The sequence below is a fragment of the Portunus trituberculatus genome, chromosome 14 (genome assembly GCF_017591435.1).
Source record: "Portunus trituberculatus isolate SZX2019 chromosome 14, ASM1759143v1, whole genome shotgun sequence".
Classification (NCBI taxonomy): Eukaryota; Metazoa; Arthropoda; class Malacostraca; order Decapoda; family Portunidae; genus Portunus; species Portunus trituberculatus.
In genome coordinates, this window is record NC_059268.1 from 1750865 (window position 1) to 1769720 (window position 18856).

General features: G+C 41.9%; 1 protein-coding gene across 6 annotated transcripts in view; it reads left to right on the forward strand.

The window, feature by feature from the left end:
* LOC123503501 (serine/arginine repetitive matrix protein 1-like) overlaps positions 1–18856 on the forward strand; it is a 195323-nt gene that overhangs the window by 8964 nt on the left and 167503 nt on the right. For 4 of the 6 annotated variants that reach the window (XR_006674480.1, XM_045253333.1, XM_045253334.1 and 1 more), the window contains exon 2: positions 1–215. This exon is cut by the window's left edge and continues 482 nt beyond it. Coding sequence is in view for 4 of the 6 variants with exons in the window: in XM_045253333.1 (XP_045109268.1) it covers positions 1–215 (215 nt within the window). In the remaining 2 variants the exon portion in view is untranslated. Of the gene's footprint in view, positions 216–1762; positions 1896–2588; positions 2790–18856 lie in introns of those variants that run through there. The other 2 variants (XR_006674482.1, XM_045253336.1) reach the window with 2 other exon arrangements.

The following is an 18856-nucleotide window of genomic DNA, read 5'->3' on the forward strand; positions in this document are numbered from 1 at the left end:
ACCACGACTACAAGAATCCCGCGGAGAACGCATACTCCGCAGTGCCCATGCGCAGCAGCAGGACTCAACAAGGATGTGTCGCGGCTCTCGCTGGCTGACCGCCTCGAGAAGGACATTGAGCCCCCGCCCAGCGCCTGCGTCACGCCCACCTCGGACTCCAGCGCCCCATGCAAGGTGTTCCGGAATTCTTTCCTGCCGCGCACATACAGCCACAGGTCAGTACTCATCACCCACGCGCGACTGCTGTACACACACACACACACACACACACACACACACACACACACACACACACACGCGTAGTGTAGTGGTTAGCACGCTCGACTCACACTCGAGAGGGTCCGGGTTTGAGTCCCGGAGGCGGCGAGGCAAATGGGCAAGCCTCTTAATGTGTGGCTCCTGTTCACCTAGCAGTAAGTAGGTACGGGATGTAACTCGAGGGATTGTGGCCTCGCTTTCCCGGTGTGTGGAGTGTGTTGTGGTCTCAGTCCTAACCGAAGATCGGTCTATGAGCTCTGAGCTCGCTCCGTAATGGGGAAGACTGGCTGGGTGAGATCGAGGTGAATTACACACACACACACACACACACACACACACACTCTCTCTCTCTCTCTCTCTCTCTCTCTCTCTCTCTCTCTCTCTCTCTCTCTGTGTGTGTGTGTGTGTGTGTGTGTGTGTGTGTGTGTGTGTGTGTGTGTGGTGGTGGTGGTGGTGGTATTTACATGCTTGTGTGAAGATAGATAGATAAGCGGGTATTTTGATGGGATGATAGATATGTAAATGGACAGTTGGATAAACAAACAGATAGATGGAGAGGTAGGCAGATAGAGGAGGAGGAGGAGGAGGTCTAGCTAAGCACTATAAACACCACGATAATAAACATGAGAAGATTGACTTATAATTCCTAGTGAACAGTTTTCAGTATTTTTCATTAGCCTAACGTCAAGTCAAAGTTTGTTGTAAGGACACCTGGAGAGATGGGCAGCACTGTTAGCTACAGGTTTTGCGATAACAACGTCTTGGAGTGTGCGACATGATGGACTCACTCGCCTTGAGTTGCCAAGCGTCACTTCAAGACATGTAGCCTGAGCCGCCAACACCACACCTTCACATCACCATACAATGTCAGGACGCGTCTGGCTGGCCACACACTATGCACATTGAAACAAACATTTATCAAATAGTGTGTGTGTGTGTGTGTGTGTGTGTGTGTGTGTGTGTGTGTGTGTGTGTGTGTAAAGTAAAGTAAAGTAAAGTAAAATTGCCATTTCATTACATGTACATATATATTGGTTAAACAGATGTGTTCATTGGCATGGTCTATCGAGCCAAGGCTCCCTGATAAACGGAGTTATTAAACTATGTGGTGACTGTTGGAAGACTTCACTTGGCAATATATTTATAGAAGTATAAGAATAAGTCATATTTTATCCAATCACGTTCACACTATACGTACATGCGAACACATTACGTACATACACATTATATATATAAATACTTATGCGTACATATACATATATATATATATATATATATATATATATATATATATATATATATATATATATATATATATATATATATATATATATATATATACTTCCTGAATAATTTATATCCAGCTTTAAAGTAAATTTATCATACAATACAAATAAAATAAATGATGGACTGCAAGCTGCTAGTTATAAACATCTAAGGAAATGTTCTTTGGTTTTTCTTTTAAACTGAAAGTAACTGATACTAGTAATATCTTTTATATCAGGAGGCGAGGAATTCCATAGCTGTGGACCAAAGTAAAATATGCTGTGCTTGAATAACTGTGTGCGGAATTGCGGGCACTCCAAATTCAAGTTCCCACCTCTTGTTGCATACGGTGAATCTACACATTTAAATAGGTTATTATTTGGATATCTTGTAATGAATTTGAAGATGGAGAAAAGGACAAAACACTTATGAATATCGAAGAAATTCAATAGTTTATGATTAGAAAAAAGTGTGGATGTTGAGTCGAATTTACCCATACAAAATATACATCACTAAATTTTTTTTCTAATTATCTTTAATCTATTTATGAAAGACGGCCAAGTGCAGGCCCAGACTGAGACACAATAAATAAAATAAGGATAGCAGAGTGTATAGCAAATACTCAGTAGGGCTTCAGTTGTGAGTTGATTCCGTATCTTGTACAATATCCCACACATCCTAGACAGTTTCATGCATACATTAAGGTTATCATCAATAAATACACCTAAAATTTTTATTTGAGTGACACATTGCAGAGTGACTTTGAAGAAGTATTGGTTGGATATGATTTTTTACTGACCGATTTTGGAAAAAAATATAATTAGTTTTACTTATATTGAGTGTTAGTTTGTTATGTTTTATCCATTGATTTATTAAATGTAGTTCTGAGGTCATGTTTGAGTGTAGAGTGTGTATGTCCTTGTCTTTCGTAAGCAAGTTTATGTCGTCTGCATACAGAGTGAAAGTAACTTTTGAGCTGGATTTGATTATATCATTTATATAAATAAGAAAAGGTGTGTGTGTGTGTCACCTATAAAGACATTAACTTGTATTGCATGTTGCAGAGGAGTTATGGGTGGCAGGAGGTTGATGAAATGTGTGGTGGTGTCACAAGTGAAGCACAGTGAGCGTTCCTGCAGGGTGAAGCAATGATGAGACCAGCGTCACCAGTCAGCGAGGTGGTGGTGGTGGTGGTGGTGCCTGGTGTCTCTCTCTCTCTCTCTCTCTCTCTCTCTCTCTCTCTCTCTCTCTCTCTCTCTCTCTCTCTCTCTCTCCTCTCTCTCGTCTCCTCTCTCTCGTCTCCTTTCTCTCTCATCTCGTCTCTTCTCTTTCATCTTGGGTCTTCTCTCGTCTCCTCTCGTCTCGTCTCCGCTTTTCTTGTCTCCTTTCTCTCTCTCATCTCGTGTCTTCTCGCTCGTCTCATCTCTTCTCGCTCGTCTCATCTCTCTCTCTCTCTCTCTCTCTCTCTCTCTCTCTCTCTCTCTCTCTCTCTCTCTCTCTCTCTCTCTCTCTCTCTCTCTCTCTCTCTCTCTCTCTCTCTCTCTCTCTCTCTCTCTCTCTCTCTCTCTCTCTCTCTCTCTCTCTCTCTCTCTCTCTCTCTCTCTCTCTCTCTCTCTCTCTCTCTCTCTCTCTCTCTCTCTCTCTCTCTCTCTCTCTCTCTCTCTCTCTCTCTCTCTCTCTCTCTCTCTCTCTCTCTCTCTCTCTCTCTCTCTCTCTCTCTCTCTCTCTCTCTCTCTAGGAAGGTTGAGGATGACCGTCCTTTTCCCGCCAGGGAGAGAGAAACGGTGACGGTGGGTCTGACTTCTCCTTCCGAGGAGAAGGAAACAGTGAGTGTGGGCTCACCGTGCACTGGCGGCCAGAGCGCCGCGAGAGTCCCTCAGTCGTGCGGACTCCCTGCATGGGAGGGAGGTAAGGAGATTGTGACTGTAGGGTTGTAGGACACCGGCGAGGCGGCCAGTAGGGGTGGAGCGCTCCCCCTGCTAGGCTGCCCCCATGGAAGGACGTGAACGACACTCGGCGTGGCGGCGGCTGAGGGAAAGCGGTCCTCTTGCTAGGCGGCCCCCGGGAAACTGTGTGTGTGGCCGCCGGCAGGAGAAAGCGCGCCCTTAGCTTAGCTGCCCCCAGTGGGCGAGATGCAAGGCAAGGGTGACTACAACCCTACAGGACGCTCCCTGACCCCAAGGAGGGACTCAGGTCACTTTGTGACCTTAGGATAGACCATGTAACCCAAGGAGACCGTTTTGGTTGAAGACCAAAGGAAGGATTTTTATGTTGACCAAAGGATGACCTCCATTTATGTGTGAAAGGATGACCTCCGCTTATGTATGTTGAAAGGAAAAGATTTTTATGTTGATGACCAAAGGAAGAAATTTTATGTTGATCACCAAAGGAAGATTTTTATGTTGACCAAAGGATGAAGTGTTAGGATGACCTCCTCTTATGTATGACTAAAGGATGATTTCTATGTTGTTGACCAAATGATGACCCCCTCTTATGTGTGTGGAAAGGAAATATTTTTATGTTGATGACCAAAAGGAAGAAATTTTATGTTGACCAAAGGAAGAATTTTTATGTTGATGACCAAAGGATTACTTATTAGGATGACCTCCTCTTATGTATGACCAAAGGATGAATTTTTATGTTGATGACCAAAGGATGACCTCTTCTTATTAATGACCAAAGGAAGGATTTTTTCTTTACAACCCAGTGAAGGATTTTTATTTCGTTAAAAAAATATTTATAAAGAATATCAATTTAGTTTATCTCATTATCTTACATAACTAAAGATATTTCACTTATTTACAACATCTCTCTCTCTCTCTCTCTCTCTCTCTCTCTCTCTCTCTCTCTCTCTCTCTCTCTCTCTCTCTCTCTCTCTCTCTCTCTCTCTCTCTCTCTCACACACAATTCAAAGGAACAAATGGATTGAAGGGCTACAAAAGGCAAAGGAAACGAGAAATGAGTGAGAGAAATGGTGTCAATGAAAAGGAAAGGATAAAAAAAAATAAAGAGGGAGGTAGATGAGAAATGAGACGAATGAAAGGAGGGAATAATGGGAGAGGACGTGATGAAAAGAGAAGTGGATAGGATAGGAAAATTAATAAAACGAGTGAAAAATTGCAAAGAGACTGAGAAAAGAGGGAATAAAGAAGGATGAAATGGGGAAAATGAGAATAAATACCAAAAGAAAGAAGAAAAAGAGAGAAAACAGAGGTAGAATTGAAAAAGAGACGGGTGGTAAAGAGAGAAATAAGAAAAAAAGGAAAGAAATGAAAGAAAAAGAGATAAAGAAAAGGAGAAAAATAGACGATGGAGAGAAAGAAGAGACTAAAGGCGGCAATAAAAGAGAGAAAAATGATACAGGAGAGAAACAAATAGAAGGAAAACAATGGAGAACAAAGGGAAGAGGAAAGAAAACATAGGTAAGGTGAAGATGACGACAAAGAAAAGGAAAAGAAGAAGAAAAGAAGAAAATAGGAATAAAGAGAATGAAAATGGAAGGAAGAATAAGAAGATAAAGGAAGTAAGTGGAAAGAAACAGAAGAAAAAAAAAAGAAAGGGATAATAAAAGGCGAAAAAAACAGAGAAAAGGATGAAAATGAAAGTAAGAATAGGAAGATAAAGCAAGGAAGTGGAAAGAAACAGAAAACAAGGCCAAAAATTTGAGAAGCGATTTAAAGAGAAGAAAAAAAGGGAAAAAAGAAAGAGGGGAGGAAAATAATGAAGGTTATGGAAGGGAAAGGGAAGAAAATTGTCGCTAAACTGAAAATTTTGTGCATTTTTTTGTGAATTTTTGTGTAATGAATATTTTGTCACCATCAATGTTGTTATGGGCTATTTTTTTCTATCTTCATTTTAAGAAACCGAGGAAAAAGAAAGTCGCGGATAATGATGGTAATAATGATAGAGGTGGTGGTGGTGGTGGCGGTGGTGGTGATAGTGATGACAATAATGAGAGAGAGCTGTTAATTAACTTAACCAGTCTCTCTCTCTCTCTCTCTCTCTCTCTCTCTCTCTCTCTCTCTCTCTCTCTCTCTCTCTCTCTCTCATTTCTCAAACCATAACAATTAAGAAAAATCTGATAAAAAAAACAGAGAGAGAGAGAGAGAGAGAGAGAGAGAGAGAGAGAGAACATACAGTGCCCGGACCTCAAGGATGTGGAACGCATTCACCACAACCACACCCCAGGTGGAGGACATGTCCACCCAGCAGGTGAAGGTGGCAGCACACAGGTGGCGTGGAACGCAGGCCACTCCTCTGGTGCTAACATAAAAGTTATTAATGTAAAAACAATATTCTTAATGTATCTTAATTATTGTTAGGCTTTTTAAATAATTCCATACTCAACGTGGAATTTTAAGCCGAATATGTAAATATATGTACTATGTTTAAATAAAAAGAGAGAGAGAGAGAGAGAGAGAGAGAGAGAGAGAGAGAGAGAGAGAGAGACAGAGAGACAGAGAGAGAGAGAGAGAGAGAGAGAGACAGAGAGAGAGAGAGAGAGAGAGAGAGAGAGAGACAGAGAGAGAGAGAGAGAGAGAGAGAGAGAGAGAGAGAGAGAGAGAGAGAGAGAGAGAGAGAGAGAGAGAGAGAGAGAGAGAGAGAGAGAGAGAGAGAGAGAGAGAGAGAGAGAGAGAGAGAGAGAGAGAGAGAGGGGCATCGGGGAAGCTGGCCTCTCTGAGGAGGATATCTTGGCTCCTGGACAGCGAGGGACTAGAGCTGCTGTATAAAGCTCAAGTTAGATCCTCGCTGGAGTACGCTTGCCTTGCGTGGGGAGGCGCGGCCCGCACACACCTTGCTGTCTTAGATAAAGTGCAGGAGAGGTCGGCGCGACTCATTAAAGGCAATAACACCGGCCAGGAGCCATGCCTCCACACTCTTCAACACCGGAGGGACGTGGCGGGACTCACCGTTATGTATAAGGTGCACGTGTGTCACGTGAGCCATCTAGAGGCGCTCCGGCAGCCATCCCGACTGGCTGAAGTGCACATCCGAGCTGTCACCCTCGCCCCCAAGGAACTCCTGCAGCCCCGCTGCAGAACGTGGCACCACCAGCGACAGTTTGTGAATACTTACGTAGGATGGTGGAACATTATTCTAGCCACACAGCTGGATATAAGTGACTGCTCGTTGCAGGATTTTAAGAAAACTATTAATGACTGGTTTTTGTGTTGGCGGGAGAGTTAAAGAGTTTTAACTTTTAGATAGGGTGCACTAAAAATGGCCCTTTAGTTATTTAAAGTTGCTAAGTGTATGTAATGTACGATGTAACTTGCTCTTGTATTTACTGTATTATTGTATAAATAAAAGAGAGAGAGAGAGAGAGAGAGAGAGAGAGAGAGAGAGAGAGAGATGTTGTAAATAAGTGAAATATCTTTAGTTATGTAAGATAATGAGATAAACGAAATTGATATCCTTTTTAGATATTTTTTAACGAAATAAAAATCCTTCACTGGGTTGTAAAGAAAAAATCCTTCCTTTGGTCATTAATAAGAAGAGGTCATCCTTTGGTCATCAACATAAAAATTCATCCTTTGGTCATACAGAAGAGGTCATCCTAATAATTCATCCTTTGGTCATCAACATAAAAATCTTCCTTTGGTCATCAACATAAAATTTCTTCCTTTGGTGAACATAAAAATTCTTCCTTTCGACATCAACTTAAAAATTCTTCCTTTGGTCAACAACATAAAAATCTTCCTTTGGTCATACATAAGAGGAGGTCATCCTAACACTTCTTCCTTTGGTCATCAACATAATATTCTTCATTTCGACATCAACTTAAAAATTTCTTCCTTTGGTCAACATAAAATCTTCCTTTGGTCACACATAAAGGGAGGTCATTCTTTCACACATAAATGGAGGTCATCCTTTGGTCAACATAAAAATCCTTCCATTGGTCTTCAACCAAAACGGTCTCCTTGGGTTACATGGTCTATCCTAAGGTCACAAAGTGACCTGAGTCCCTCCTTGGGGTCAAGGAGCGTCCTGTAGGGTTGTAGTCACCCTTGCCTTGCATCTCGCCCACTGGGGGCAGCTAAGCTAAGGGCGCGCTTTCTCCTGCCGGCAGCCACACACAGTTTCCCGGGGGCCGCCTAGCAAGAGGACCGCTTTCCCTCAGCCGCCGCCACGCCGAGTGTCCTTCACGTCCTTCCATGAGGGCAGCCTAGCAGGGGGAGCGCTCCACCCCTACTGGCCGCCTCGCCGGTGTCCTACAACCCTACAGTCACAATCTCCTTACCCCCCTCCCATGCAGGGAGACTGTGGGACTCTCGCGATGCTCTGGCCGCCAGTGCACGGTGAGCCCACACTCACTGTTTCCTTCTCCTCGGAAGGAGAAGTCAGACCCACCGTCACCGTTTCTCTCTTCCTAACGGGAAGAGGACGGTCATCCTCAACCTTCCTCCCCTTCGCCAGGGAGGCCTTCCGGGCGTACTCGGCCCTGGTGGAGGCCACCCGCAGCTGCCTCTCGGTCAGCTGCGGGTCGTCATATACGAATCGAATTCCAAAGTGAACAATTTTATATTTCGAAACGATATTTCAATCCGAACAACGCAACAAGATGGCCGAGTGTCAAGTGACGCCCAGTCAACATGTCCACACAATGGCCAGTTTGTGAAGGCGACAAGTGAAGTGAACAACATTTACAACAACGGCAACAACATCATACACAACAAATACACTTGTAACACTAATGACAATAACAGTCATAATGATACTAACAATAATAGTAATAATAATAATGATAATAATAATAATAATAATAATAATAATGATAATAATAACAATAGTAATATTAACAAAAATGATAATAATGATAACAATAATAATAATAATAATAATAATAATAATAATAATAATATTGATAATAATAATAATAATAATAATAATAATAATAATAATAATAATAATAATGATAACAATAATAATAATAATAATAATAATAATAATAATAATAATAATAATAATAGTAATAATGATAACAAAAATAGTAGTAATAATAACAACAATAATAAAAACAATGATGAAAATAATAATAATAATAATAATAATAATAATAATAATAATAATAATAATAATAATAATATATAATAATAATACATAATGATAAAATGAAAGTATTAATAATAAGTAACAATATGCTATACACCAATACTCCTATGATACCTGCAAAGCACTCCAAGATTCTACTAAGAGAGAGAGAGAGAGAGAGAGAGAGAGAGAGAGAGAGAGAGAGAGAGAGAGAGAGAGAGAGAGAAATAAACCCTCCAATCTCTCCCAGTGTTCCATAAAAGCATCTCTTTGAACCTCTCACGCAAAGTCGATTTTAATGAGATGTTTTACCGCTGAGCAGAAAAGGAGAGAGAGAGAGAGAGAGAGAGAGAGAGAGAGAGAGAGAGAGAGAGAGAGAGAGAGAGAGGAAACTAATGAAAACTTTTTAGCTTTGTATTGACTTTTGTGGAAATACCCAGAAAATTTGCGTTTTCTTCATCTTTTAAAGAGTTTCTGTTTTATGTATTTGGTTAGTTACTATTGCAGAGAGAGAGAGAGAGAGAGAGAGAGAGAGAGAGAGAGAGAGAGAGAGATTCCTGTTTCTAATTCATCAGATGAGAATATATAAGTAACAAAGTATTCAGGGTACTCTCTCTCTCTCTCTCTCTCTCTCTCTCTCTCTCTCTCTCTCTCTCTCTCTCTCTCTCTCTCTCTTAAAACAGCATAACAAGGGCTTATGTATTTTAACTTTTCTTTTCTCGTCCTAACTCGCTTCATTTTCCCTCTTCCCTTTCCTTTCATCCCTCTCCTCGCCCTCATGCTCTCCATCTGTGAACTGCTTTCTCTGCATTCACCACAGGCACCTCCTGCACCAGAGATGATCATTTAATAGTTTTTATTTCACTCCTAGTTCTCCCTGGTAACATTCCTATTCCTCTCCAATTAAGCGATTCTGACACCCGTTCCCTCTCTTTTCTCTCCCTTCGCAGTCCAACACATCCTGTCCACATCTATGAAATAAGAGGGAACTGAATTTAATGGAAGGCATCTCTCTCCAGTAAAGTGAAAGTTTGGGCGACTGAGAGGCTTGGAAGAGTTTGATAGCTCTCTCTCTCTCTCTCTCTCTCTCTCTCTCTCTCTCTCTCTCTCTCTGGTAAGAACTACATTCATGTCCCCTTTGTTAAAACCCTTATACCACTTCAATACTTCTATTAGGTCTCCTCTTAACTTACGTCTCTCTAAGGAATGCAGATTGAGTTTTTTTCAGTCTCTCTTCATTAGGAATATCCGTCATTCCCTGTTTCTTTTTAGTCATCCTCCTTTGCACTGATTCCAACAGAGCTATATCCTTCCTGTAATGTGAGGACCAGAATTGTACCTCATAGTCAAGATGTGGCCTGACTACCGCCAAGTATACCTTAAGAGAGTCATAATTAGTTACTACCGCCGTTTTCCCAAGCAAATGAAAAAACGCCGACAATAACTTACGCCTGACTACCGCCAAGTATGAATTCAGTATTACTTCGGGACTCCTGCTTTTAACACTTCTAAAAATGAATCACAATATTCTATTCGCCTTATTCCTGGCCTCAATACATTGCTTCCTTGTACCGAGATCGGATCTATCTTTCTCATACTTGAAACTTCCTAGTGCCACGTTATGCGTCTGTAGTTAATGGGCGTCACCATCTGGACCACTTCCTCAGACACAAATCATGTTATAGTACCTAATAGTAGCGGAGAGTTACCAGCAGAGTGGCGCAGTGGAAGCGTGCTGGGCCCATAACCCAGAGGTCCGTGGATCGAAACCACGCTCTGCTACATTAGGACTTACTTCTTTTGTCTAGGAGTATCACTAGCAGTAATATTGGTAGTAGTGATAGTAATATTGATAGTAGTAGTATTAGTAGTAGTAGGTATCAAGACATTTGCTCCTAATTTTGACTAATTCTTGACTTATCTTTTAGAGAACCAGCACTCAAGTGGGCCTTTTTTTTTTTATTTTGTTGCCCTTGGCTGGCCTTCTCTCCAGCATAAAAAGTGGTAATAGTAATTGATTGTCTCCATCACCATTAGTTTTTAGTTTTGCGGAACATTTAAACTTTTCCCTCAAAAAGCTAATATACTCCTAACTTTTTTGTTATACCATGAACCCTGCTATTGATAGGATCATTTTTTTTTTTTTCACCTCAAGGGAATTATTAAGTCCGGTTTCTCCACGAAGTCTGAGCAGAAGAAAATATGGCACACCAAACTCTGAGGAAAATCTGATACTGAAGAAAGAAAAAACGAAAGAATGAAGCCAGTCGGAAAATCTTATTACGGGGCATTCATGGCGAGAAGAAAATTTCATCAAAATATTAGATAAAAGATCAAGAAGACATATCAAGAACAATTTTATGTTGAGAAAAACGAAAGAAGCAGAAGTGAGGAAAAAATATCTTCACAGTTACAGTCAATTTCCTGAGCGGAAGAAGACTTTGCTCACATGATAATAAGAGGCTAATGTTCCCCGTCCCGATAGTCTTCCCTCTCCTCGCGCGCGCCTCCCATCAAACAAGAGCGAGGAAGCCAATTTACACATGTGGCCAGTGCATTGTCGTGCCAGTGTATACTTGGCGCAGGGCTTGTCGCTACCCGGTGCCCGTGAGGAGCGTAGTGCGAGGATTTGTCCACCACACTTTACCTGAGGAAGCTGCAATTCCCGACGTCGGATATTCATGGGTTGCCATTGATCGCTGGCTGTTTTAATACGCGACTCGGTATACAGCCAGCCAGCTCGCAAGAGACACACATTCTAAAATTCATATCATAATAAATCTTGACGTATTGAGTCTTTGTACTGCAAAACATTAATTCCAAGTGTTTATCCTAACATTATCCATATGATCTGGTAATACACACTCTACAAAACTGTTATTATAAGCTTAATACTCACAGTCGCGGTTTCAATGCTCTCGCATTTTTTACTAGTCTTAACTACATTTGGTTTGAAACATTTTTTCATATAGTTCAACAGAGAGCACTGTTTCTCCTCTAAATATTACAAAGGAATACATTCTGTAATAATCTTGGTAGAGCAACATTTTTGCGGCCGAAGGCATATCAAACCGAAAAGACTAACTGAACTCGGGAACACCGAGTCCTCTCAAAACACCAAAACAACCCCGCGGCCCGCGGTTGTTTGGAAGCTCGTGTGGAGTAGGGTGACCAGACGTCCCCGATTTCAATGACCTGTCCCCGGCTACTGTTGTCCCCGGTTTTCTGTAACTGAAAGATCACTTGATGCGTAAAAAAAACTACTTTTGATTAAGATAATTATGTCCTTTTATAATTACTCTTTTAGAATGTCAAGAATAAGGAGAAGGCCTTATTTTTTTTCATATAGTTTCCGTGAAGACGGTGAAGGTTATAGCGGACACATTTTAATAGCTAATGGGTGTTCATGATCTCAGATATTTCATCAGGTAGAGATTTTTTTTTCTTTGCAACTTGGGTAAATAAGGCGAGAGAAACTTTTGATTGCTGGTTTAGAAATGGTACGAATAGTGTCCCTGTTTTAGTTTTTCCAGAACAAAAACACTACATGTTTTTACCTCCCTGAACTGAAAATATTCCCGGAATTTGTCTCAGAAATTTGGTCACCCTAGTGTGGAGTGTTCTTAGAGCTGGAACAGAATGCCGATTTATACATGTGCTGTAGCTGACTGCAATTCTATATCAAAAAAGAAAAACCAAGGCGTGAAAGGATGGACTGTGTTTCCCAGGAAGAAAGACGCGGCTCGAAGATTATGAGAGACACGATGTAAACGAGGCCCGACGTGGAGAGCTACCAAGGACCATGCTATCTGCTCAAAGCACTTCATAGATTGGTGCAAAGGACCGTCAGCATCGCATCCAGACCCTGAACTGTTTGCCTATAACCGGTGAGGAGCAGGTAGAAACCTGCTTGATGTTGTTTACATACGGAACGGACAATCTTTCACTGAAGTCATACAAGGATTTTGCATCAAAACATCGTGTTTATTTGATATTCGTCACATTTTCTGGATTTGATTGCTAATTAATTAACTTGAACCAATGAAATGTGGTTGCTTACTGAAAATAATGTAATTCACTCAAGGTGATGAAGTGTCCCAAAACTGAGACCATGAAGCAAGCATTTTTGGCCCGTTTTGCCATATTACGTTCTCTGTGCTTGGTGAAGCTGATTAGAGATGTTCCTAATAATTTATTACTTAGTTTGATAGCACATATATGACGTAAATTTTTTTTTTCCAGCATACCGAGTTGAATGTGCTAAATTAAGTTATCTGGCGAGTCTGGCAGCTTTTCAGCACTTTCCGACGTCGGGAATTGGGACTCATAGAGGCAGCCCAGCCAGCCAAGACTAAAGCGTGTCAATATGGAACGGAAATACAGTATTTATCTTCTCCTCTCACCAGTCCCAACACACTGAGAGAGAGAGAGAGAGAGAGAGAGAGAGAGAGAGAGAGAGAGAGAGAGAGAGAGAGAGAGAGAGAGAGAGAGTGTGTGTGTGTGTGTGTGTGTGTGTGTGTGTGTGTGTGTATCGATATTTCTGTTTGTTAGTCCCACCCGTTGACAAAAACACAATTATCATCACTACGACCCTTCTGCCATCACTACTGCCGCCACCACCACCACCACCACCATCACATGTTATCATCCTCCATCACCAGTCTGGTTCAGCTCACACCGAGTAATCTTCAGTTTTATTGCGTATTAGGAATCTTCGCTTTACTCTCTCTCTCTCTCTCTCTCTCTCTCTCTCTCTCTCTCTCTCTCGATAAAACTAATTACTCTATTTAAAGATAAAACTAAAGTAAACTCTCTCTCTCACTCCATCTCTAAACTCATGTCAAAGATGTTGTTTATAAAGCGAATGTGATGGAGAGAGAGAGAGAGAGTGTGTGTGTGTGTGTGTGTGTGTGTGTGTGTGTGTGTGTTTCACTGTTTGATCTGCTGCAGTCTCTGACGAGACAGCCAGACGTTACCCTACGGAACGAGCTCAGAGCTCATTATTTCCGATCTTCGGATAGGTCTGAGACAGGGTACACACCACGCATCGGGACAACAAGGTCACAACTCCTCGATTTACATCCCGTACCTACTCACTGCTAGGTGAACAGGGGCTACACGTCAAAAGAGACACACCCAAATATTTCCACCCGGCCGGGGAATCGAACCCCGGTCCTCTGGCTTGTGAAGCCAGCGCTCTAACCACTGAGTGTGTGTGTGTGTGTGTGTGTGTGTGTGTGTGTGTGTGTGTGTGTGTGTGTGTGAGTTGCACCTTAAACGGCAATAGAAATGTACTAAATTATGGGTTGATGCACAGATAACAGTAGATCTGGATTTGACACGAAAATCGCCGCGCTGCAGTAATGTACACAAAGCCGGAGAACGGACCTGAAATTTCAAACCTCGAAATATCGGCTCCAAGCCAACATGAATCTATGAAAATCACTGTGAAGCAAGCTAACTGTGTTTAATTCAATGCCTGAAAGCGATATCTAAATCCATACAACCGTGTCATTGTACCGTTCAGTTATACGAGTCAAACACGAGAATTTATATAGTACCAGGTGGATGTTTAAATACAACTTTAAGCTTACAGCTGTATTTCAAACACAAAATGCAAATTTTGTTTCACTTATAAATTACTTTACATGATTTTGGCTGTCCACTTGCTCATCTCTTATTCACACCTGTGAGTTTACGCCTCTTGTCATCACTCTGTGACCGTGTGTTACCTCCTGTGGCGACACCAGGTTTGCGCTTGGCGTGGACATCACTGTTGGTGTCTTACTATCCCACCCCTTATATATGTCACAGATGTTGCACTATATAATTTCATTAACAAAAATGCAACTTTTTTTTCTTTTTTAGGAAGACTATTTACAAAGCGCGTAGGCGGGCTTTATTTATTATTTTTTTTACATCATTAAATTACATCAGTCACTGCCTAGGCATTGTTTCCTACCATTCTAGTCACTATTAATCATTCATCGGTTTGTTGCAGTCACGTTAGTAATCAGGTGAGTTTAACACTTAACAGCACTCCACAGTACACTTCCACGTCACAGTGATGTCAATAACATGTCACTGTTCTTCACCAGTCCCACTATCTTTTCCCAAATTGACTATCTATATGGCACCAGATGTCATAACTGCAGTCATTGCCACCAGTTGCACGCGTCTCGGATTACGTCCCAGTTACAGCCTCTCACTCTGCCATTTTTTGTGACCTCTCATTATATTTCACTGTAGTGTTTCACATTGTACGCCTCAAGTCACCACTAGCAGTTCTTCTCCACTGTACCACTGACTTATTACTCCGCATACAACACTCAGCGTCACCCTACACACGTCACGGTTGGATACACCACTCACAATGTTAATTAAATCTGTGTGCATTACACCACTCACAATGTTCACTTCTTATTCACCTCACTCTACTTCATTAATCACTGCACAGTGACATCACTAGCGACTGCATCACACACGCGCATATTAACATTTTCATGTGAGCCTCGACATAAGCTCTCCACACTTTCACTGTAAATCCATTGTTGGACAAAACTCTTTCAGCAGCATTCACATTTCACTGTTTCATTGTCTCCACAGATGTCAAAATGTCTGAACATGCACGTAACAATTATAACCCCTCAGTCTTGGCTGCAGCGGTATCCCTAGGCTAGCACATCTGACTTGAACCGAGTGACTTGAGTGACGACTGTCCGTAGGCTAAACACTTGCCGTCTCGCTGCTTGCCTGAGATTTTAAAATGACTCATTCGCAGTAGGCATGGGTGTATACAACTTGCCACAAATATGTACATAATAATAATAATAATAATAATGAAAATAATAATAATAATGTTTCCTCCAGATAGAGGTCAGCTGAGCCCTTAATCTGGTGCACCTCACAGCCTCCACAAATACACACGCCTTCCCACTGCTGCGGTATTTAGTAATGATTAGTATACTGTATAAAACTTCACAAAATTATAACTTTAACAGTCAGCTGCCGCGCACTACCAGTCGACCGCTTTGGGTACGTTACTGGAGTGGCGGCGCGACTCCGCACTGCCGTGTCAAATCCAGATCTACTGTTATCTGTGGTTGATGATAAAGAAAATGTGGAAATGTGTGTCATTTAAACGCGAAGGAAGATTTATGACGAGTGAAGTTTCGTAATATTAGTGTGTTATTAGTTCCCCCAATCTCTCTCTCTCTCTCTCTCTCTCTCTCTCTCTCTCTCTCTCTCTCTCTGGCCACCACCAGCAGTGAGGGGCGACACAGTGGTGAGTGGCGCCTCGTGAGGATGAAAGGGTGACAAGTTTCCGTGGAAGGCGATCACTCCCCATCCTCTTCCCTCATCCTCCTAGTAACCTTGGTCACTCCTCTATCTCCCTCTTCTTTATATTTGATCTCAGCCAGTTTGTCTCTGCCCTCTTCCTTCTAATTCCTGTGCAGCTCGCCACTTTGTAATTCTTGCCTCACTTAAGGGACCCTTTAACTCGCTCCTATTCCCTTTCCACCGGTGACTACATTACACCGCACTTTGCTCTCCTTGCATTCATAATTATCACTTTGGCAGTGTCTTTTTTCTCGATGTGTCACCTCCCTGTTGGTCTCCTTTAATCCTTATAAAAACAGTTCCCGCGCTCCTCTCCCCTGCACTTCTGCCTCTCTTAACACTCTTTCCTGAATAATCTCCACGCTAACCGTCTATTCTTTCCTCGCTTGGATCTTTCCATACATATTTCAGGTCGTCGCTTAAGGGTGTTCTAGCTCCCCTTCTCTTCCTCTTCCTCTTCCTTCCAACTCCTCACTCCTCCACTCACATCTTATCCTCTCTGCAGGCAAAACAGGACGGTAATTGTTACCTCAAACGACCATTTCAGACCGCCGCTCCTCTCACATGACTGCTTCCCCCTCCTTCTCCCCTTCCTTTCCTCCTCCCTCCTATCTCCCACCACTCCCTCCCATTAGTCACTAGTGCGTAGTTCAGTCAGGGTTGCCGGTCACGGTATTATTTCATGAGGAGCACATTGGGATCCTTTCTTGCCCATAGGCACCTCTTTTTGTCCAGTCCTTGTCACCACACACACACACACACACACACACCGCGACTCACAATCGAGAGGGCCGGGTTCGAATCCCGGCGCGGCGAGGTAAACGGGCAAGCCTCTTAGGGCCGTATGCTCGTCTCTCAACATCATCCTTAAGTAAATACTTGATTTCCCAAGGTAGCTCAAGACCTTCAGAAAAAATCGGCCACGCAAAAATATTATAAGCAATAAAAGGTTTCACAGTAAAACGTGTAAAATAAAGTCACGTACCGAATATACAACACATGATTTTATGAAGTTACTATAGAGGCTCATAGACAAAATAAGAATAAGGAAATTATTATTTCAATACTCACCAATTGTAGGTCTAAGTTCTAGTTGAAATATGCCAGTACATCATCCTGTTCTTCCTGGCCTGTCGTAGTACTAATATACATGTTGGCAGAGTTGAAGAGTTCCACTTCCACTTAGGGATTTCATGCAAAAGATATCCAAGACTCGATGGAAGTTTATCAAATGCTTTTTCAACACAAAGAGATAATGAGTGGCAAACACACTTGTTTAGCTGACAATATGATGATTGCTGTCTCACTCTGGACCACACAGAGTTGTGCTCTCCTGTCATTGAGGATGCGCCATCACTTGCGAATCCCACACAGTCAGGCAGCGTTAAGCCGATCTTTTCGAGTAAAGTGCATAGTGCTAAGAATATATCACTGCCTGTAGCACTAACAATTGGCATCAAACCTACAAACTCTGTTGCAATTTTGCATCTGGACTCACTGAAATACCTAATTACAACACATACATGTTTGTTTACTGACAAATTTGTTGCCTCGTCAATAAGCACAGAGAATTTCTTACCCTTTACATCCTCCTTTAATTCCTCCAACAAGGCAGGAGAGACAACTTTAGAAATCAGCTTAGTGCACTTGGTACGATGAAGCTTGATATTTTGCAATTCACTTCCTCTTCCATTTCTTCTGATTATCTCTCCGAGATGGTCGACACTAGCTGTACTACAATGGCATGAAATAGCTACAGCTAGCTCTAGTTCAACTCGCTTCTTCTCCTCATCTTTGCGCTCTTGTGGAGAGAACATTTCTGGCAGTCCTTTGCAGCCTGACGCAGCTTTCACTCTACTTTCATGCCCTTTACTTTTTTCGTGTTCTGTTAGACGGCTCGCCTTGGGAGCGATGTTAGTTTTGCAAAGTTTGCAAAATGCATTTTCACTTCCATCACTTGCCCTCTTGACCCACACAAACTTCTCTTCCCATGATGAATTGTATTTTCTGCCACTGTCGTAACGCTCTTTCCATTTTGAAGAGGTCATGCTTTTTCAGGTAATGGAAAAAACTGAACAAATTCACGCTTGTCACGACTGAGAATTACAGACGTTCTTACTATGGAGACAGGGAAGGACCACTGCTGGGATATTGCTGCTGCTGCTGCTGCTACGTCTCGTATTCTTGTTCACGCGACACGTATAGATCCGGTTCCATACTAGTATCATAGTACGTTTGGTTTCTATTTGGCGATGTAGACCTGCCGATATCGGTAAATAGACCAATTTTTGCCGCTATTTATTAATTTCGGCCAAATTGGGATCGGAAATCGGCCAAATTGCTTGGCCGTAGAAATTCCCGTTCTCTACGGCCAAACATCACCGTTCACGGCCAAATTTCACAAATTTGGCCGAAAAAACGGCCATCTGGCAACCCTGCTCAAGACCTAGGCATAATAGGCATTATATCATAATTTACCTATGACGAAATGGTAATCTGTTCCTATTGTGATAAAATAAGTGATTTTCAGATGTCTTTGATCTGAATATGAGGGGAAAAAACACAGATGCAAAAACGTTTACAAGACTTTGGTGCTCGAGTGAGAGAGGAACTGAATTCGCGTTGTGATGTTTTCCTGCGTGGTGTCACGTTTACCTTTAACTAAAATATGTTTAATGAAGTGAAATGTTTAAATGTAAAACTATGTATTCAATATAAATAAGTATTATTTTTATTTGTATGTGGAAGTAGTAGAATTGAGAAATGTTCCTTTGGTAAGGCTAAACGCATTGGTTAGGTGGAGATGTGGCACCAGCGCCCATGTTCCAACGCTTTCAGCTGAGCCCAGGGAGAAGTGGAGCGAATAGATCACCAAGTCAACTGTTATCACATCTGTATTTCGTACATAAGGTAAGTACATCGATAAATACCATTACAATCATCACCTGTACTAGGCAGC